The sequence below is a fragment of the Mytilus galloprovincialis genome, chromosome 3 (assembly GCF_965363235.1).
Source record: "Mytilus galloprovincialis chromosome 3, xbMytGall1.hap1.1, whole genome shotgun sequence".
In the NCBI taxonomy this organism is placed as follows: Eukaryota; Metazoa; Mollusca; class Bivalvia; order Mytilida; family Mytilidae; genus Mytilus; species Mytilus galloprovincialis.
The window spans coordinates 75,868,314-75,890,954 of NC_134840.1; the positions used below are offsets into that span (position 1 = coordinate 75,868,314).

A 22,641-nucleotide genomic window follows, 5' to 3' on the forward strand; every position below is an offset into this window, starting at 1 on the left:
AACATGTATAAAAACAAAATGAATGATGTGAGGGAGTGTCACTCTGGTCAACCCCATAGGGGATTGACGGCTTGAAGCCGTCTTTCCCCAAAAACAGTAAACATTAATATCATTTTAATAACATACATCTCTTTGTCATTGTGATGAAATTGTGTAAATAAAATTAACGTAAGCAGATATAATATATACAAATCTTTCAATCAATCACACTTCACACAAATTCCTTTTTTAACATCATCTTTTAAAAAATCTAATACATGTACATGATGTATGTAAAATAAATAAAAATGTCTCCTTTAAAATATCTTAAAGCGGTATAAATATGTTTTATAATACTAAAATTGTCTACCTTTAAAAAATGATGCTATTAATTATAAAACACTTAAAACAACCTTTCATAAACATATACAGCATGACACATAACACATTTTTAGCACTGATTGAAAAATTAATGTCTTTCAACATCTCCTCCATCCTGTGTATTACTTTAGCACCTCAACAAATTACTTGTTACTGAAATGTAGCTATAGACTCAAATCTTTAAATTCAAATTATCACAATACATGTACAGTCGGCAGCAGTCCTTTTGCGCCAATTACTGTTCTTCAGGGGTATCATTTGCCCCAAATTTTGTTTTCCAAATGTATCAATTGCGCCAATATTTGGAACTCATTTGCGCAAATTTATCTGTACACATCAGGCGCGGATCCAGCCATTTCAAAAAGGGGAGGTTCCCAACTATATGCTCCCATTCAAATGCATTGATCGGCCAAAAAAAAGGGGGGGTTCCAACCCCCAAAACCCCCCCTGGATCCGCCACTGCACATATCAATCATAAATACTAATGATTAATATATGTTTATTCTTATTTTTGGCTTAAAAAGTATCACATGTTGGAGATATTTTACCATGAAGATGAGCATCTGCAGAGAAATTACTTAAAATGTATTAGACAGTCAATGTACAGAGAGAGAATAAAACTTATTGCTTTGCTGAATATTTAATAAAGATATGCCAATAGAGAAGAAAATAGAAGCTTTTGCTGATTTTGTTTTAGCCACATATGTTGAAAACACAGTTGATTCAACCATGCGTATGGGCTTTATTATTTTTAGGAATTATTATGAACTGTTTTATGCATTTCATCCGTCAATGTTTGTGTTTTTGGACAATAAAGTGAAGTTACAAGCTACTAAATACATTAAATTAGGAAGTACCCATGCAGCAGCAGTAAGAAGAAGATATGTTTCTAAAAAGGAAACATTTGCCATGTAAACTGCCATTTCCAAGTCCGAATAAAGTAGTAGGGAAGTAATTTTTCTTCTAATTGGCGCAATCATATGTTTTATTTTTTGCGAAAAATGAAACCATGTAATTTTAAAACATGTGGCGCAAATGTAGCATTAGAGAAAAAAGATGTGGCGCAAAAGGATGCATTTCTGGCGCAAACAGATCTGTCTTTCTATTAAAAAAAAGAATTAAATCTTCTACCATTACAACCATTTACTAATTGAGGGTTTTAAATATCAATGGGATGCATAAAATTAACATATTTTCTTCATAATATGTATCGTAATGTAATTTGTGAATGTGGAATAAATAAGTCCTGTATGCAGTTAACTTTCATTTATAACATTAATTATAAAAGTTAAGTAGGCATTTATATGTGACACATACGTTTAATATAAACAGACATTCTTTATTTTTGACCTTGAAAATGTACATATACAAATAAATTTTACTATTCTAAGTGAACTTTGAATATCAAGTTCCCCGTTCACAAAGCATGAATATCTAACACCCTTATGGCCATAATAAAAATCCCACTATACATGTTTTTAATTGATACAGATTAAAGCTGTTATTAATATGCATGGAACAATGTATTGCAAAGCAGTATATATTTCAATTCTTGAAATATTTGCAGCTGGTGACAATTTGTAACCAAGGTTACAGTAAACAATGGTGAGCAATATATCATGAACTTGTAAATGAAATATGGAATGTAATTCAATATGAACTATGAAGTGAATAACTCATTTCCATGAATTACTATTTATGTATTGGTGAAGAAGAAACAAAACCCAATACAATATTTTTTAGGAGAGGACATCCTTCCTTTGGTAGGACAATAGTTTGAAAGGGGGATTTTAACAATCACTTGGGATTAATATCACATTCAAAATAGTAGATCTCATTTATCATAAATAAAAAGTGGATTTTTTTTAGCTTTCCCATTTTAAATTTTCCTTTTTCAAAACTTATCAAAGAAGGCATAAACACCCAGAATAAAAACTAGAGATACTGAAAATTCAGAAATGTTTGCTTTGTTTTTATTATTGCAAAAGATTGAAACAAGATAGGATGATGCAGTAACATGCATTTAAAATTTTGATAACATTTTTTGTATGCAGCAATTCTGGAAATCACAATCATTTCAAATGTTTGTCTATTGTTCAAGAGTTGAAGTGATAAATGCACACAGTAATTTCTGAATTTACAGTACATCAAATTACATTAAACATCTTACTAGAGATGAAAGAATCTAATAACAATACATAAATTACAACACACAGAACATCAATGACAATGTTTTAAAGTTCTCTTCATATTTAAAGCCTCACACATAATCTTGATTAGACATGACACAGTTAAAATGCTGATAAAGTTCAATGCTGTCCAATGCTATTTGTTTATAATAGATAAAATTAATTGGGATGAAAAGTAATTTCTATTAAAAATAAAATGTTCTTTTGGAAAAATTAATTCCTGATAATACAAAAAAATCATCTTGGGTAATATTATATATCTGTTTCACCTGAGAATACAAGTAACTTTTTTTTTCAATAACCCTTTGATAAAGTAAATTGAAAATACCAGTTACAAAGAAAAAGATATGGATAAAATATAAGTGTTTTTAAATAAAAAAATGTTGATCTTATCATAAAAAAATGAAGGTCATTCTGTGTGATTGTCACCTATTTAATAGGCTTAATCAAAATAAAAAGGGGGACTAATTCTAGGGATGCGATCTGGAATAAAAATTGTGGTAGTTTAAAAATAGAAAATGATATTAAAATTAAAATTTGCAAAAAACGTAAAATTTGTATACATTAACAATGAACTGACTAAAAAATAAATTAATAAGTATGGAAATTATTTCATAACATGTTAGCACCTAACCCAATATCAACTTCTGCTATAACTATACATTTTGGTGTTAGCTAACCTGACGATATAATGGCATTTTAGATGTTGTCACATGATCAATCGTTTTATAAGAAGGATACAATCCTGTTTTTCCTGTCCGTCTATTTAAACCTTTTGAAAAACCGTCCCAATGATTCCCTGCTATTCCAATCAAATCACCAGGTTCTAAATCTATTTCTGTATTACTTTGCGCTACATGTCTCTCGACCACCTTCTCATTGTGGGCGTTTTGTCCACCAAAGTAAAATATATCGTCTAATGATTTAAATTTTGATGAGGCATCACCGTACATTGTCTGCATCATTTCATAAGCAACACGACAAACCTACAAAATATACAAAACGTAAAATGATTTTCTTATGTATTGTTTTGAATTCTACCACTAATGCATATAATGCAATAAAAACTTAAATAATGTTTCAAGTAAGATATTTCAGAATCCAAGGGAATCTGATTTGCTTTTCAGACCTTACTACAGAGTTAGAAGGTATGGAATTAGTACAACTTCTAGTGCATGAAATAGAGTAGTCAAGTTGTTTCTTATGTTTTGTTTTATAAAGAGACAAACGTGACAGTAAAAGCAAATTTGCATTCAACAGTTTTTACAACTATGGACAGCTGGAAAAAAAAAAATTTCCCAAGTTGTAGTGTATTACTTTATGTTGAATGTCAAGTAGAATACAAATTCTAGAATTGTGGTCATTTAGAGTTGGACATATAGTCAAGTCTCTTGTATATTTTTTAGAACCATTTTTGACCTCTATATGTCTTTGGAGTTTCTATTTTTCTGTTGCTGGTTTGCTGTGTAAGTGAAATAAATATCTCAAATCTCCTTCTCAACATTAATGCCATTGGCTGTCCTGGTAAAGACCTTTGGGTCTGATAGTTTGTTTTTGTATTATGCTTCTAAAACTATTGATCTACAACTTAAGTGTGTGGATGTGAATTCTCTATATTTAGCCCATTATTTTACATTTTTTAATTCTATCATCCCATTATTTATTAAAGGTCCATTTTTCTCTATTCCAATCTTTATTTTCTGGACCATTTACTCTGATTTTTTTGCCTATTTGCTTATTTTCCCAATCCAGACCCTCAGACCTACCTGATGAACATAATTATATATTCTGATCTGAAATCTTTATTTCTATGATAAAATAACATTACCTGTGATGAGAAAGTACAGACTAGGTGATCACACAGTGATAAGAAATGGATGTCTAAAATTATTCCTCGTAAAGATTCATCAGTATAGCGTTTGTTGAGTCCAGCTGATTGGGTAATGTCTGGGTCATTTATTATTTCATAGTGCGGATATCTATAATAAGAAATGTCATACTTTTAGTGAATATGTCTGAATATATCTTTTTTTTTTCATGAAATTTATACAGTAATTTTTTTATATCTTTCTTGCAAAGAAGTGATTATAGTGAATGTATGATTCTTTTTTCAATTTTCACTGCTGCTTTAACAATCTTAATATGTCATATAATGAGGCCAATACTTAAATGAATAAAATGCAGTAGTGTCACTTACAATTTAGAAACATGTGGTTATAAATAAATCTTCTGAAAAAGTGTCTTACAATGCACATATAAAAGCTCTGATTTGAACATTGCTAATTTTCACTCAGTTGAATAAATCTTACTTTTGTCTAGCTTCTGTAGCCACAGATGGATCGTCTGATGCTAAAAATATTTTCCGTTTTTCTACTTTCTGTTTGGTCTCTAATAAATCAAAGTATTCTTCTACATATTTCATATACTCATCAATACCGTGGAAGGCTGCTTCAGTTCCTACTTTATCTGTTCTTCTAACATGTACTCTGAATACAAAGATTGAAAAGTATAAATGTAAATGTATTGGTTTTCACACTTTTGTTAGTCAAGATTAAAGTTATCTACAATTATTCAAAGTTCATCCTTCATCCTAAACATTAAATGATTTTGCATCCTTTCCATGTGACCCTAAACATGTATTTTCAGTTTAAACCTATGTTGTTCAGTTGATGCTTCATTGACATATACTCTGCATCTGCTTTTACCTAATCAACTATTTCTACTGCTGAAGGGAAATGGTTCTCTATACAATCCAGCTACTGCCACCCGTAAAAACTGGTTGCCATGAAAAAGCAAATAGTACTGAAAATGGCATCAAAATACCAAAATTCAATCAATTTATCAATCTGCATTTATTCTTTATATATGATACCTACCCCACAATTGGACCAGAAAACTTCAACCTTTGATTAACTGATTCTATATCTTTTTGTAGATGTGGTTGTGGACGTGTCAGATATTTAACTATCTGACCGATCCACCAAACGGATGGATTTCCATGTAACTTGGTAAGACGAGGTGCCAGATCCTCTGGAATAGCTAAGGGCAGGAAATCAGGACGTGGGTGTAAACTGTCAATAATAGGCATCTCTATTGCCATCTCATTCACTAAATTTCTTGGATCTGGAAATGAAGAATAAGCAATATAAATTTCCTCTTTAAGGTGGTACATAACACTACAGGGATATAACTCTGTAAAATCAGCTGAACTTTTTAATCACATTATATTGTTAAGAAAATATGAAGCTTCTCAATGATCAAAATTAGTGTTTGTCAAACTACTGTCCCAGGTTAGGGGAGGGTTAATAAGGCCGTTAGTTTTCTCGTTTGAATTGTTTTACATTGTCTTATCTGGGCCTTTTATAGCTGACTATGCGGTATGGGCTTTGCTCATTGTTGAAGGCCGTACAGTGACCTATAGTTGTTAATGAGCAAGATGCGCACACCCTCCAGTAGCACCCGAAATTACCCAAAGGTTTTGTTTGGAATCCTGTTGCTCAGTCTTTAGTTTTCTATGTTCATTTTGATATGTATACAGTGGATTCACTATTATTCGTTGGATACCAATTTTCGTGGATTTCGTGGGTACAGGTAAACCAAGAAATTAAATGTTCAACTAATAATAAAGTTTCTATAGAATTGTATGCATATTTCGACAAAACCACGAAATTAAATATCCACGAAGATGGAAGTTTCCCTTAATCTATGAAAATTGATACCCACGAAAAATAAATGCATCCACAGTGTATTAGTTTGTTTTTTGTTTTTTGTTTATTATTTTCATTATTTGCCATGGTGTTTTAGTTTGTCATCTGCTTATGAGTTTGGATATCCCTTCAGCATTGTCCAGTATTTGTCCCTATCTTTTATCTCACCAATTCCATATACAAATAAGGAGATGTGATATGATTGCTAATGAGACAACTGTCCACCAAAGTTAAAATGAAGAGGATGTAAGCAAATACAGGAAACTGTATTGCCTTCAAAACTGTGAAAACCCATATTGTAAGGTCATCTATAAATAGCCCTGACATAGAGAAAACTAATGACTTAGTTTTAGCTTTTTTTCTTGCTTTTGTTTTTGTTTCAGTGAGAGCATTCATTTACTTCACATTACCAATGACTTGCTTCATGTTCAATGATAAATGGTATTTCAGTGAACGGTAACTATTGTTATCTTTATGTGAACCAATTTTTGTGGATACTTAGTATACTGGTTTTAACAACTTCTGCATTGAGAAGATTGCATATTAATCTTACCTGACCAATGTCTAGCTCCTTGTCCCTGTCTGTCAATACAATTGTCACTCAATGGCAGGAAGACAGTCTCCCACCCTGCTGCAGCATATCTCCAACCCTTGGACTCCAATACCATTGTTCTCTCCAAAGCATAGGCAGTAATGAGACAGTAGGTCACATGATGTAACTGACAGCCATAACCACACCCCTTACTGAGATTGCACACAATTTTCTTTGCCTTGCTACAGTCTTTTGGGTTCTGAATGAATCAACATAAGAAAGATTATTTAAGTAACTATGAATGAAAAGCTTTTACAATTTTTACAAGAGTGCACACACTGAAATGTCTCGCCTTCTATACTAATCATTGATATTATGTGGATAGTCCTAAGTAAAAAGCTAAGCTTTATAACAACTGTACCATAAACTTAACATTAACCAAGATAACTAAACAAAGACCAATGAACCTTGAAAATGAGGTCAAGGTCAGATGAACCATGCCAGGCAGACATGTACAGCTAACAATGCTTCTATCCAACATATATAGTTGACCTATTACTTATAGTTTAAGAAAAATAGACCAAAACACAAAAACTTAACACTGTGAAATGAACCGTGAAAATGAGGTCACGGTCAAATAAAACCTGCGCGACTGACATAAAGATCATTAAATATTTCCATACACCAAATATAGTTGACCTATGGCATATAGTATTAGATAAAAAGACCAAAACTCAAAAACTTAACTTTGACCACTGAACCATGAAAATGAGGTCATGGTCACATGACATCTGCCCGCTAGACATGTACACCTTACAATCATTCCATACAACAAATATAGTAGACCTTTTGCATATAGTATGAGAACAACAGACCAAAACACAAAAATTTAACTATAACCACTGAACCATGATAATGAGGTCAAGGTCAGATGACACCTGCCAGTTGGACATGTACACCTTACAGTCCTTCCATACACCGAATATACTAGCCCTATTGCTTATAGTATCTGAGATATGGACTTGACCACCAAAACTTAACCTTGTTCACTGATCCATGAAATGAGGTCGAGGTCAAGTGAAAACTGTCTGACAGACATGAGGACCTTGCAAGGTACGCACATATCAAATATAGTTATCCTATTACTTATAATAAGAGAGAATTCAACATTACAAAAAATTTGAACTTTTTTTTCAAGTGGTCACTGAACCATGAAAATGAGGTCAAGGACATTGGACATGTGACTGACGGAAACTTCATAACATGAGGCATCTATATACAAAGTATGAAGCATCCAGGTTTTCCAACTTCTAAAATATAAAGCTTTTAAGAAGTTAGCTAACGCCGCCGCCGGATCACTATCCCTATGTCGAGCTTTCTGTAACAAAAGTTGCAGGCTCGACAATAAATCACCATCATCACACACAATGATAAGTGTTCCTCTTTCTTTTCACCAATGTTTCCCAACTTATTTGAGCATTCTCTTGTAAATATCCACTAATTTCTAACAGGAAATTGTACTTGATTGTAATTTTAATGAAAATATCTTCCGGTATCAAAGAAAAATTAAGTGAAACTGTTATAATATGAGGTTAAGAATAAATGTTAAAACTGAAAAAAAAGAAAAGACTGGTATACAAACAAAATGAAATTACCTATGAATATGGGAGACAACTCTCAAGAAACCTTAACAGAGATATGGAGGACCATTTGTATACATGTACCAGCAAATCCCTTTATAATGTTAAATATACAGTTACTGGCTATTTAAATCCTTGTCTGTCATAAAAATGATGAATTTCTGTAGAATTTCATTTGCAAAATTTTAAGAAGTAGTTACTTATCTAGATTTGTTTTGTGTTGCAAGTTTAAAATCTACAGTGTTCTTCAAAATTATTCTCTGAAAAGCTTAGAGCATTTCCAATATAAATGGAATGAGAATATAATGCCTGAGTTGTAAATTTGTTTTTTACTCTGCATAAAACAGAAGACCTCTTCCTAGGCTCTGATAAAACAGAGAACAACTCTTAATTTAATTTAACTAAATTTCCTTAAGTATCTATAATTCATATATGAAGTACCTGAATGTAGTGCAGCCTTTTCTGTACTAACTCTCCTAGCTCTTTTCCTTCTTTCTCTCTCCATTTGTCCATTTCATCAGTATCATACAATGACTGCAAATCATTTCTTAATGTTCTGACAACAAATGCAAAAATGAAATAATATTACATCTTTTAATAATCTTATAAATCTTAAAATCAGACTGTGAGGGAAAGATCATGAGATGGTTTATCAATTTATTTGGAGTGCCTAATTGTACGGGTAACTGGAAGAAAAGTGATAGGACTATTTGTTTGGCCATTGCAATGAACATGTCAACAGTATAACACAACAGTGTTCTCCCCAGGCCGATATGACGCTGCGGTGCCGCAGCGCCTTCATAATATTTTCGAAGATCCCGCAGCGTCTTAATTGTCCGCTGTCCCTTAATACTTGATCCCGCAGCGTGTTAATTTTCACATTTTCATTATAAATGTTGGTTAAAATTGTCAAGTTGCTGATAACCGCTGAGAGGTCGGTCAGTGTTACGCAATATAACTGATAATTAGTTTTACCTGAGCCACGCTTATCTCAGCCTTATCGGACTATGTTATCATGTAATAGCGTACATGATCATCAAGAAGATAGATATTTGTAGAAGAAAATTAAAAAAAAATAAAAACTTCAGTGCAGAAATTGAAGAAATAGATCGCAAATACATTGTATTTACGCATTTTGTGTGTGATCACTTGACCATCTAAATAAGGAATTTTTTCATTGGTCGAGAAGAAGAATCTATTTTAACACGACCAATGAACGTGATGAATACACGTGACAAATTTGAATACACATTGCTAAAGATATTTACGATGAAAATTATGAATGAGAGTATTTGTAATTGAAAAAAATAAAATAAACTTTGATTAAAGATAAAGAGAAGTGATTTATTTTCATATAAAGTGATAAAATGTTACTTGCAAGGTAAATTGTCTCAAACTCTCGTGTTTTTAGAAATAAAATGATCATTGAACATCGATCGTAAAATTCCGTTCGTCGGGAAATGTGACAATCAACACGGATATGGAATTGCTGCAGCTTCTATATAATGTCACTAGTTGATAATTTCAATGGTCTTAACTTTAAAAAACTTGCAAAGTTTCGTTTATATCTACCTGCCAGAGATAGGTTTTAACAATAACACACACGGAAGCGTAATGTAAAACTACGGAAACTATGATCAAATATCTTAACCATATTCGATTTTTATTAAATTCTGAATGAACATGTTCTCTGCAAATAACAAAAGGGTGACTTCTAAGCAAAAGGCAGATGATGGAAGTAGAAGTTTTTTTTCTCAGCCTAATGACTTCTAATGAAAAGGGGAATACACCTTCCTCTTCACTGTCAGTATAAGCAGATGTCATTGCTTCTCCTAATCCCAACCTAGCTAAAGTTTTAGCAAGTGATAACAGCAAGCACCATGTTTCTGGTTTCAATGACAAGTGGCTGACTGAGTTTTCATGGCTTACAAATGTTAAAGGGGGTATAAGCAAAAGTTATTGTGAGAGGGGGTTTTTAACCCTAAAGAGGATAAAGACAAAATTGAGGAACAGACTGTCCAACAAAATAACACTATCTTGAAACATTATCCCTAGAAGGATCAGAGAGTACAGGGATGAATATTTATATTTTGACTTATAAATAACTTCAATTTATTTCATATACAATATATTCTTGTAATTCATTATTAAATACTCTGCATTATCAAACACATAATACAAAGCATTATAATTCATATTGCATGTCATGGATTAATGACTGATTGCTTCAGATCACAAAAGTTAACTCTAAAAAAAGAGTTACGCGCCCTTGAATTTTGCGCCTTAAAAAAATCCTGGGGAGAACACTGCACAATGTATAAATTCAATAGTATGAACTTGAAGAAATTTAATGTCATAAAAAGGATTCTTCAAGAACAATTCAAATCGCAAGTAGAAAGGAAATTAAAACATAATTGAGAGTAGAATTAAAGTTTTACCAAACTTACTATACTCGATAAATGTGTATTCAACTATAACATTGTATAAGTGGTGAAAATGATTTCAAAAACAAGATTAATGAAGAAATGTCTTTCAATGCATGTCTAATTCAATGAATTTAATGTCATTCTGGAAAGGGATATTGGAAGTTGAGAGAGAGAGGTCTTGATTTTTGAATGTGCTATCAGACACATATATTATCAGTATCAGAAACATATATGTCTCTGGAGGGATATAGGGGGTTAAAAATATGGGAATGTGGAATAAAGGGAGTAACAAAAGTGGAGATTAAGGATTTACAGGGTAAAAAGGTGGGCTCTGAAAACAGGATTAATTAGAAGTAGGAAAAATACAAAAAAGAGGACTTTGTAAGAGGAACAAACCATAATTTTGTCCCAAATTAGGCTGTATAACAAATATTTAAATATAAAATGTGCATACAGAAGCTATAGGATAAAGAAATTTGTAAATTTTTGCTCATTTCTATGCTAAGATGCCATAATACAAGAAGTCTGAATGCAAAATTAACCTTGCATTGCTTTTTATTGGCAGAGGGTAGGGTCTGATACAAAAGTATGTTCACTTATCAGTGGAAAACTTGCATGTAGTTTAAGTTTCAATATGAATTTATAAATTTATTTACACTTATTGTATTTAGCTGAATTTTGTCTCAGAATGACCTTAGAACTGCTCCAAAAAACCTATTGACATCAAACAACAATCACATTTTAATTGTGACGTCAATTTTTTTAAATTGTGAGGATAAATTTTACTAGAATATGTTTGATTTTACGTAATGTCAGACAAATTTGCATACAAGTGTAAATATGTCTATTGGAACCATTACTATCCTACAGATCACATGACAGGTTAAGCAAGATATTTAACATACTTAATACACATACGTGTAGTTACATTTCACCGAGAAAAAAAAGTAAGAAAAACAAAGGTATCAATCAAAAACCAAGGGCAGGAAAAATAACAGACTGCACCATGAAGAAAACAATACTAAGTCAATAGCAAAGAAAAAAACTTACTGACAATACATTGAAAAATAGTCTGAACAACAATTAACAGTTCAGCTGTACACAAAGCAGAAAAGTACCAAAAGCCAATTATACAGTATGAATGAAAGACAAAATCAACCTACCCAGTGACAAAAATCACAACCTCTCCAACTTGAGGCTAGCAGACTATCATGGAGTTGGTTTTTCTGTTTACAAAAATTATAAATTTTAAAAGAATTCAATGAAGGGAGATAACTTACTCGCTAGCAACAGATTGCATTGATGAACATGTTGATTTCTTCCTATGACCAAGTAATAAAGGATATCTGATCATCTATTTATTTTAGTGGCAAAGTATTTATTTCATCATTTGAGTTGAGAGCTGTCATATTCATGACTGTGAACATTATCATACAGCAGGAAATAGATTTATTTCATTTATAACTCTAACTTCTCTCTCAACATTAGTTCAGTTAATTTTTCACTTTACAACGGAATAAATTTACTTAGGGTCAGTGCTAAAAGTAAGGTGTGTAGCATAAACATAAACAGACATATATTTGTTATGGCCTCACAAATATATCACTGACTGAAAAAGATTTAAAGTACCTTTGATAGTCTTGAGCACGTTTTAGGATATCTCGTGCTGCTTCATTATTTCCATTAGTTTTTAACTTTTCAAGTTTAGTATTCATATAGAACCAGAACTCAGTAATATCTCTGTCGACCTTCCTTTGTTGTAACTCATGTGCCAAGGAGTAAACACCCGCTACAAAAAATACATTCGTAAAGAATAAATTTCTAATTACTTGTGTTAATGAAGAATCAATAAATAAGCAGCTAAGTGTGTCGATAAAAATTGTTAAATAAGAGTTAATCCAATAATTGATTGTCTGTTCCTTTTACAAACATGTTTACCAGATATCTTTTTGATTGGTTGTTGTTTAATGACACTTTAAGCACTATTGAATTTATGCTATTTCGTGGTAGTAAGTTTTTATTGTTAGAGGACTCTGGAGTGACTGGAGGGAACCACAGACCTTCGGTAGGAAAACTGACTATCCTAGTGTATTAAGATAGGAATTGACGGCACTTGCCACATGCAGAATTTGAACTTACAACATCAGTGTTGACAGTCTATTGATAAAGTAGTTCCAATACTTGGAGCTCAGTCACATAGATCCCTGAAAAGCACTTTGGAAACTGTGTAATAACTTAAGTTACACTTTCACTTCACAAATACACCCACCCATTGTTGAGATTTGGAAGTGCCTTCCATGTGTTCCTAATAAGTATTCATTATCTTAATCTCGAATAATATAACTTTGTTGTATACAATGCATAAAAATAAACAAGTCTGAGAAATAATCTAGTAACTGACTTCCCCCTACTTTTGTTCTTGTTGTCTAATAAACAATCATCATATGTAATTTTTTATAAAGCTTAAGAGGGACAAAAACATGTGAAATGATCATTTGTTAAAATTTCACTTAAACAAAAAATGCCTTAAAATTTCAATTTTGCAAAAGTGAAGTTACAATTATAAAAACAAACCTTGACATGTATCTTTGACTTCAGTCTTGGAGTTTCCATTGTCTATCATATTAAATCTGTCCTCTATTTCTTTAAGCTGACTGTTTCCACCAGACTTTAATTTCACCTTTCTGGAAACAAATCAGAATCAGAATAAGCCAAAGAATGTGTACAGAAGTTTAAACTGGCTGCAATTAATATTGTAAGCACCTGTCCTAAGTCAGAAGCCTGTGATTAAGTGATTGTCATTGGTGTTTGTGGTGCATAAGTGTTTCATGTTTCTCGTTTTGTATAAAGATTAGACTGTATGTTTCCCTGTTTGAATGGTTTTACACTATAGCTTGTGATTTTGGGGCCCTTAGATGTTTGGTGTGAGACTATGCTCTTTGTTAAAGGCTGTACTTTGACTTATAATTGTTAACTTTTTATACATTGTGATTTGGATGGAGAGTTATCTCATTGACACCCATGCCACATCTTCTTACTTATATTATACAGAAACATGTGATTTAGATTAGAAACTTGATATGATGAAAGTAAATCCAGAAAAAATGTTCCAGATGCATGAATTATAAATAGTGTTGTTTTCATTTTTTTCATTTTGCTGTTCAAATGTGAGTTCATGCCATACTTGCCAACTGTCACTATTTGTGGGGGATTTCCCGCATGGAGGCTCCCAAATTGAAATTTTGAAAGAGCAATTTTGTCCACAATTTAAACCAAAAAATTAATTTAACAATGACTTTAGGCTTATAAAAGTATGAAGAAGCCAAAAAACTACCTTAAAATGTATTTGCAGGCCCCCTTGAAGGTTTTTTAGGACTATGCCAGCCATCTTGCATGCAAAACCCCCACGGGCATTTTGAAAAGTTGGCAGGTATGGTTCATGCACACTTCACAGTTATAATTTAAACACACAAACAAAGATTTTTTGAAGATTCTGGCATCATTCAGCACCTGCAAACTATTAAAATGACAGAATCAATGAAGAGAAAGTTACCATTACATGTAAATTTGAATAAACTAGTAAAATGAGGTCTGTCCCCTCAACATACATCATATATTACTAAACATATGATATCAAAACATGACTTTGCTCATTGTTGAAGGCTGTATGGTGATGTATAGTTGTTAATTTTTGTGGTATTTGGTCTGTTGTGGAGAGTTTCATTGGCAATCATACCACATCTTCTATCAAATCTAGTCACATGATAGTATAATACTTGTTAAAATAAGGTTTCATCAGTTTAAGCAGATTAAAAAATAGAACTCCCTCTGTTACACCTACTGTCTCCCTTCCTTTTATCAAGGATAACAATATACCTACCTTATATCTTCAGCTACTGATTGTAATTGATTATTTTGAGTTTTTAATTGTTCCAACTCCCTGAGTGCTCTCTTCAACTGTCTTTCCAAATCATTGGCATTATTGTTGTCCGAACTAAATGAGTTACTCATATAAATTAGAATAACCAACCAAGATGCAAGCAAAGCACCAATGATCTTCCAAGACTTCATTCTGCAAACATAAATATAACATTAATATGATGAAATCAAGGAGATGAAGACTTATGCACCTTTTCTCATAAAATTTATCATAGACTTGCTGACGCAGTGTTATGCAAACATCCATCAATTAATCTTATTATAGAGTTCATAAACTGGTCAACTGTACTAGAAACACTTTCATGTCAACATTATCAAAAAAGCCGGGAATAAGGCGTTTATATGTTGTCTTTTTTGTCGTTTTTGTTGAAAAATGCTTTGGTATAATGCAACTGATCTTTTATGAGAAAGGTACAACCTGATTTGCTCTTGAAAGTTATTCGTCTTTAACAAGTGGATTGTGCATGTTTGTTATACTTTATATCATCCAAATTATATACTCCTATTTGGTTTCATTGGATACAAGTTTGTGGGAAATCATTCATTTGCTTCTTTACAATGTTTTCTTAAATGTTATGATAAAACAAGAACCGTAATGACATTTTCTGCCAAGTTGTTGAAGCTTGTTCAGCATGTTCAGTATGATTTGATATAAGCCCAAATCAACCCTTGTGTGATGTTCAATTTAATATGATTTACTAGTCATCTTTCAAATTGACACACGCATTGAGAGATTTGTTCAGCATGTTCAGGTATTGTTACTAGTGGAAATCATAGTTGAATACCACAAGCTAAAAGAAATTAATGTCTTCCTGCTTGACCATTTCTTGACTGCAAATGAAGTGAACTTGATCTTGTGTCCATCCCTTTTTGTACTCTGATACTGAAAAAATTTAGTTTCATTGCCCTTAAGAACATCTGCTCTATCAATTCAGCAGACATTCCTGACACAAAGTTTCACTACAATGTGCCGCAGTCTGCGCTAAAAACTTTTTTAACTACTTATGACTGTCCGGAAACTAAATAAATATCAAAATGTGTCCCTATAATGACTATAAAAAAAAAAAAATTTCACTTAGCCGAATCAATATTTACTAGTCTGGGGCATCGTCATCGTGGTTATAGTACCTAAAGGTGCAGACTTAATGCTAATGTTTATTTTAATAAATCAAACATCAACTAAATTTCAGACTGATATTGGAGGGGCCTGATGGGTTATTTTTATTCTTCATGATCGGCACATTTTCGTTATCGTGATTAGTTTTACTACAGATTTTTTTTTAATATTTTCGTGATTTGTGATCATTGAAATTTATTTTGTGAATCGTGATTTTTCTCTGTAAATTCTGTATAAATGGAGACAATCCCTACATGTAAACAGCTCTGTGCCATTTCAGAGTAAGACAATAAAAATGACACCTAATTAATTTGGTGTGTCTAAAGCACTAACTTCTCAAGTTGGAATGTTTTATGCTTTTGAAAAATTGTTCTACCAGGGGCATGTGCTCGGCATGGCCAGAAATAATTTATCAGCAATGAACAGAACAGCGAGAAGAAGTTATCAATGAATATTGTCACTAAGTTTTTACCTCTAATGGATAATTGTGGCCTTGGGGTAATTGTGCATTTATGTTTTGAACAAAAATAAAGGGTTTCTGTTCAAAATGTCGTTCTCAATGTTAAATGATGCATTATTCCCCCAAGACAACTGCCAACAAATTTTCGATCAATGTTGCATTTGTATTTATTAATGTATATATAAATGCCAAACAAATAAACGCAAAAGTAACCCATTATAAATTTTGACTTAAGACCAAAATATAACTTTATTTCTCAATGTATAAAGATGTACATAAAAGGGTTGGACTAATAGATTTTTTTTTATTATCAAATTAAATTTTAAAATTCTGTACACTTTACAGATGTTTTTATTTAGTTCACAGGCTTTAATCTAGAAATGAAAAGTGCTATAATATAACAATGCAACGTTTAAACAAATATACCCACGTTAGAGTTTTGTTGGGCAAACTCACTTTTTATTTTAAATGGGCGAATGGGAGGTAACTCGGGAAATTTTACCTGTCGAAATGCTAGCGTTGTAGATTATGTGATCACATCTGTACATCTGTTGAGATTTGTGTGCAACTTTTTTCTGCACGATTTTTCTGGATTATTTTCTGATGTACACAGTCCTATAACAGTTTCCTTTAAGAACACGTATAAAGAACATGCTGATTCTGGAAATATTTCACAAAACACAAATGAAAAAGATGAAAAAATTAAAAAGTGGAATTGGGATTTACAAAATGATTTTAAAAATAATTTGTCTCAAGAAAGAAAAGACATGATTTTTGAAAGTCTAGATCAAATTTCAAGTGATAATATTGACCAATTGAAGGTTGATACGATTTTTGATGATGTTTGTAAAATTATGCTTGATTCTGCCAGAAATACGTTTGGTATTTTCAAACCAAAGAAACGAAAAAAATTAAAACCAGTAGATAAACCCTGGTTTGATGAGGAGTGTAGATTTGCTAGGCAAAATTATAGAAAACTAAAGAGAAATATTTCATCAAAATCATCTGTTCAACATAAACAGAACTTACGACTTACGGAAAAAAAATATAAACAAATTATAGATAAAAAAATCAATTTACATAGAAAGAAAATGATGAGTGATATGAAAAATTTAAAATCGAAAAATCCAGGAGAATTCTGGAAATTATTAAACCAAGGGAAAAGAAAACAAAAACCTGATATACCTATAGAGTTTCTATTCGATTTTTTTAAAGGTCAAGATGCTGTTGATGTTGACACAGCGACCACAGATTTACCGGGTATTGACCCAGATCAACATGGGTCAAATAATAATGATATAAATCTCCCTATTACAAGGGATGAAATAATATTATGTATTAGAAAAATGAAAAATAATAAAGCATGTGGTGAAGATAGGGTTATAAATGAATATATAAAATCTACTGTTGATGTTTTTTTACCATTTTATGAAAAAGTGTTTAACATGATATTTGACACAGGTATTATACCTAGCAAATGGTTGATTGGCAATATTAAACCAGTATACAAAAACAAGGGAGATAGACTTAATCCCAAAAATTTTAGACCTATTACTATTCTAAGCTGTATGAGTAAATTATTCACTGCACTTTTGAATGAAAGAATTAAGACATTTGTCGAAAATTTTGATGTATTGAATGAAAGTCAATGTGGTTTTAGATCTGGATATAGTACGACTGATAATTTATTTACTTTGTCGGCTTTTTTTGATATTTTGAAACAAAAGAAAAAAAAGTTATTTGCAGCCTTTATAGATTTCGAAAGAGCTTTTGATACCATTTGGCGTGATGGACTCTGGTTTAAGTTGCTTACTCAACATATAAATGGGAAAATGTATAATGTAATTATACATTTATATGAAAATATAAAATCAAATATTGTATATAACAGTAATGTGTCAGACTATTTTATGTGTAACAAAGGTGTCCGCCAAGGTGAAAACTTATCCCCTATATTATTTGCATTATATTTGAATGACCTAGAACACTTTTTGGAAGACAAAAGCCTGCGGGGGCTTGAGAGTATTTCTGAGGAAATGGAGTCCAAGCTTCAAATTTATCTAAAAATGTTTGTAATCCTTTATGCAGACGACACAGTACTATTGGCAGAAAGTGCTGATGATTTACAGAAACAGCTGGATTCTTTCAGTGAATACTGTAATGTTTGGAAGCTTAAAGTTAACGTCACGAAAACTAAAGTGATGATTTTTTCTAGAGGCAGAATGCCGTCAAAATTGCATTTTGATATAGACGGCACGGACATTGAAATTGTTAAAGAATTTAACTATTTAGGCATATTATTATCTAGAACTGGTAATACTAAAATAGCACAGAAACACTTAGCAGAAAAAGCAACAAAAGCTATGTTTAATGTGTTGAAAGCAGGCCGCATGCATAATCTTTCTATTCAATGTCACTTAGATCTTTTTGATAAAGTTGTGAAACCCATACTTTTGTATGGATGTGAAATTTGGGGGCATGGTAATGTTGAAATTATAGAAAGAATCCATCTGAAATTCTGTAAACTTCTTTTGAAACTGAAAAATTCCACACCTAACTATATGGTATACGGTGAACTTGGTAGATATCCTTTGGACATTGATATTAAAATAAAAATAGTGTCATATTGGTGTAAGTTATTATCCGCTAAAGAGACTAAGCTATCCTCTATTGCATATAGACTATTAAAAACACTGTTTACTGTGAATAATGTATGTACATTTTTTGTGAGTAAAGTTAAAAATATTTTGGATGAATGTGGTTTTTCAAATATTTGGATTTCTCAATGTTTTGGTAATGATATATGGTTAAAAAAATGCACTTAAGTTGCGATTACAAGACCATTATAAACAGTTGTGGAATACGCAATTACAAGAGTCTACAAAAGCAGTAAATTATAGAATTTTTAAGTTAGAATTGAAGTTTGAAAAATATTTTGATATCTTGGATATGCACGAAAGTCTTATTTTATGTAGATATAGAACCACAAACCACAGACTCCCAATAGAGACAGGGAGGTGGAATAATGTTAATAGAAATGATAGAAAATGTCATCTTTGTAATATTGGTAGTATTGGGGACGAATTACATTATCTGCTAGAATGTCCATTTTTTAACGACAGCAGAAAATTATACCTTGATAAATATTATTTGGCTCGTGTTAATACACTAAAATTTGGAAAACTGATGAGCAAAGTAAACAAAAAGTCAGAGTTAAAAAGATTATGTAAGCTTATAAAGTGTATAAATAAACATGTGGGTCCTCCTGGCTAAAATGTATATTATTTTGAAACCACTGTATTTTATATATGTTTTGTAAATAGATGCACATTCATGTACATATTTTGCACTCTCTCTGTACCTATGTATCTGCAATGGTTATGAGAATAAAGATGATGGTTATCAAGTCGATATAGAGGAATAGATATTGATATGTTGTTTCCAGGGTGATCCTACTTGACCCAAACGACGTTGGATTTGATTGGTTAATAACTGTTTTAACAAATGACGCCTTCAATATTCACATGAACGCCTGGAAATAATATTGGACGAAATTTAATCCACGGCTCGTGAGAATTTTTCTTGTATGATAAAGAAAGAGGAATATGCTCAAAGGAAGATTAATCGATGAGAGATTTACCTAAATCTATTGTACAAAGTAAACAAAAGAAAAAAGTTAATTTTAACTGTTGGTGGCAGGTTACTTTATTTTGAAATTTGATTTCTACCGTGATTTCTGAATTCACGAACAGACTGAGTTATTACATACTAAGCAATTAGTGGTACTTGCTTTTTGATAGTTAAATATGTTGTATATTTTGTAAGATGAACGATTGTTGTAACATTAAAGGACAGGATCAAAATAGTTAGTTTGAAACGGGTAAATTGTGTATTGAAAACAAAAAAACATTAAAATAAGCCCAATAATGAATGTGAAATTGAGTGCTAACAGTTTTCAACCTTCCCGCTACTGATGCTTCACGATATGATATACTAGGAGTGATTTGAATGGAGTAAAATATTGGAAATATATAATAACTCGTTATATAGTAGTCCTAGGAGTAAAAGGCCATTGATACATAACGAAAAATGCTTTTCACAATTATTTATGCTCGATGTAAATTCGGTGCTTGTTGGTCAAATAGGTTAACTGTTAATTCGGCTGTTTTCCGCTCTTTGGTCGGGTTGTTGTCTCTTTGACACATTCCGCCCCATTTCCATTCTCAATGTTATTACCAACTATAAAAATTCTTGGTTTGTATCAATATAAAATAATTACATTAGATGTATGTTTCACTATACTACGTTATTCTGATTGTCTAACTGCACATCACGTGTTATTCCTTAAGAAATTGCATTACTCGATAAAACTTTTCATTCATGATAACACGAGGTCCCACAATAAAGTGCACAGGTGAATTAGATAAAAACAAAATATAAAATTCGTGTTTTCATGATCCTAGCTAAAAATGTAATTATAAGTATCAAATGCTTTTTTTTTTGTAACTTCATAGGGTTGTAAAAGCGTTGACCGTGCGCACATTTTTATAATGAAGCGCTTCATACAAAATTTACTTCGGTCAACGCTTTTACACCCCGATGAATTTACAAAAAGAAGCATTAAATTCTTAAATATAAAAAAAATATATCCGGTTTTGATCTCAATATAACTTGATATCTAGTTTAATTATTCTTAGAATAGTGTCATTTAATTATGAAAACAAAAATTACAGGTCATATGCGTGAATTTCTTCCTAGTTAACCAAATTTTGATTAATAATGATACGGACTTGGAATCAGTTCTCGTGAATGACACTCAGCGTTAACCTTCGTTTTCAATCCTTGATCACAACAAATATTAAATACACACATTTGATACACGAAACAAAAAAAGATTAGACATGATATCCTTGAAAACCTGTCACGTAAGACCTGACATACGACGCTAGAATGTTATAGATCTAAGAGTGTTGTTTTTATTTGCTTCGATATAAGTCATCGGCAGGCTCCCCTGGATATTATACTTGGCTTTTTTCTAATTACTCAACTTAAAAAAATTCCGATTTTAATCAGTCGAAACCACTAAGCATGATTTATTCATTCGGCCATTAATCTTATGAAATATAAAAATTCGTTGGCTGGCATAACAAATATAAGTTTTTGTGTTATAAGTCTACGCAAATTCCCAAAAGAGATCAAGTTTGTTGACTTACTTTTACAGGTTAAAAATGGAAATTTAGTTTTTCTCAGAACGGGACTTTTTATCTTTGTTCGAAAATCAAAAGATTTATGAGATGCTCCTTCCTGGAGGTACTTTCCCATATCACTGAGTATACATGTAGAAATCTATGTTCATTATGAGTATATATGGTGAATTCAAACATTATCTGAATGACGTTATAAAATTACAGCAATATAGTGTATATTCAAGAGCTGGAAAAGAAGACTGTGCAACGGATTGGCTGCCCAAAACATATTTCCAAGCCTCCGGGTCGAAGACCGTACCTTGACATATACTGGTTTACTTTTGACGGAGAGTTGTCTCATTGGCCACATACCGCATCTTCTTATATTTATCATCGTATTTATTTACTCCCTGTGTTTGAACATATTACTTTGAACTCTGAGTAAATAACAAATATAACTTATTTCTAGTATATTTATGTTTACAAATACAGAAAAACGTATGTTGGGAATAAAGGGGGAGGATTAACAAAAATGTCCTGTTCCTAAGTACCTGTAAGATAGCAGCATGCACTTTGAAATGAAATTAAAGATAGTGTTTATCAATTTTCAAACTTAAACAATAATGACTTACCTATACCTCTGGAATTCTGATCTGGGTAGTGTTGTCTACGTTATTTTTCAAAATTACAATGACCCCAGGACTCCTGGACATTTTCGTTTACACTATGTATGATGTAAGATGGTCATCAAGACAAGATAAACCGACCCAAAATCACGGTTTTCATTAAAGGAAAATTCTATCGAACAAGTGAAATTGAAAACGTTTAAAATACTTTAAAAGTCAATGGTATATATTGTGCAATGGTACCCGGTCTAAGTTACAGTTGCTGATTTTGCAAAATGTTATTCATGATAGCTGTTATTCTCAGACGAATACACGATTCTTGTTCAGTTGAAAGTGTTATCTTTCAGATTGATCAATATTACGGAAAAGGAAGTCGTGTTGTACTTCAATAACACTCAAATATATCTATATTATATATGTAAATAGTTGTGTGGTAGTTGGTCACCGTAGCTGTCCATG

General features: G+C 31.8%; 1 protein-coding gene across 2 annotated transcripts; it reads right to left on the reverse strand.

Annotated features, from left to right (window-relative positions):
* Positions 1 to 1,453: 1,453 nt before the first annotated feature.
* Positions 1,454 to 22,286, reverse strand: LOC143068961 (alpha-(1,6)-fucosyltransferase-like). Of its 2 annotated transcripts, none has more exons than XM_076243373.1 (10): positions 22,189 to 22,286; positions 14,735 to 14,926; positions 13,429 to 13,538; positions 12,484 to 12,643; positions 8,870 to 8,984; positions 6,810 to 7,047; positions 5,426 to 5,672; positions 4,859 to 5,035; positions 4,378 to 4,528; positions 1,454 to 3,535 (listed from the first exon to the last, which is right to left on the reverse strand). In XM_076243373.1, the coding sequence occupies exons 2-10, from the start codon at positions 14,923 to 14,925 to the stop codon at positions 3,221 to 3,223; spliced, it is 1,704 nt and encodes a 567-aa protein (XP_076099488.1). In that variant the 5' UTR covers position 14,926; positions 22,189 to 22,286; the 3' UTR covers positions 1,454 to 3,220. The 2 variants fall into 2 exon arrangements, with proteins under 2 accessions (XP_076099488.1, XP_076099487.1); XM_076243372.1 differs by lacking the exon at positions 22,189 to 22,286 and adding an exon at positions 16,383 to 16,522.
* Between the last annotated feature and the right edge of the window lie 355 nt (positions 22,287 to 22,641).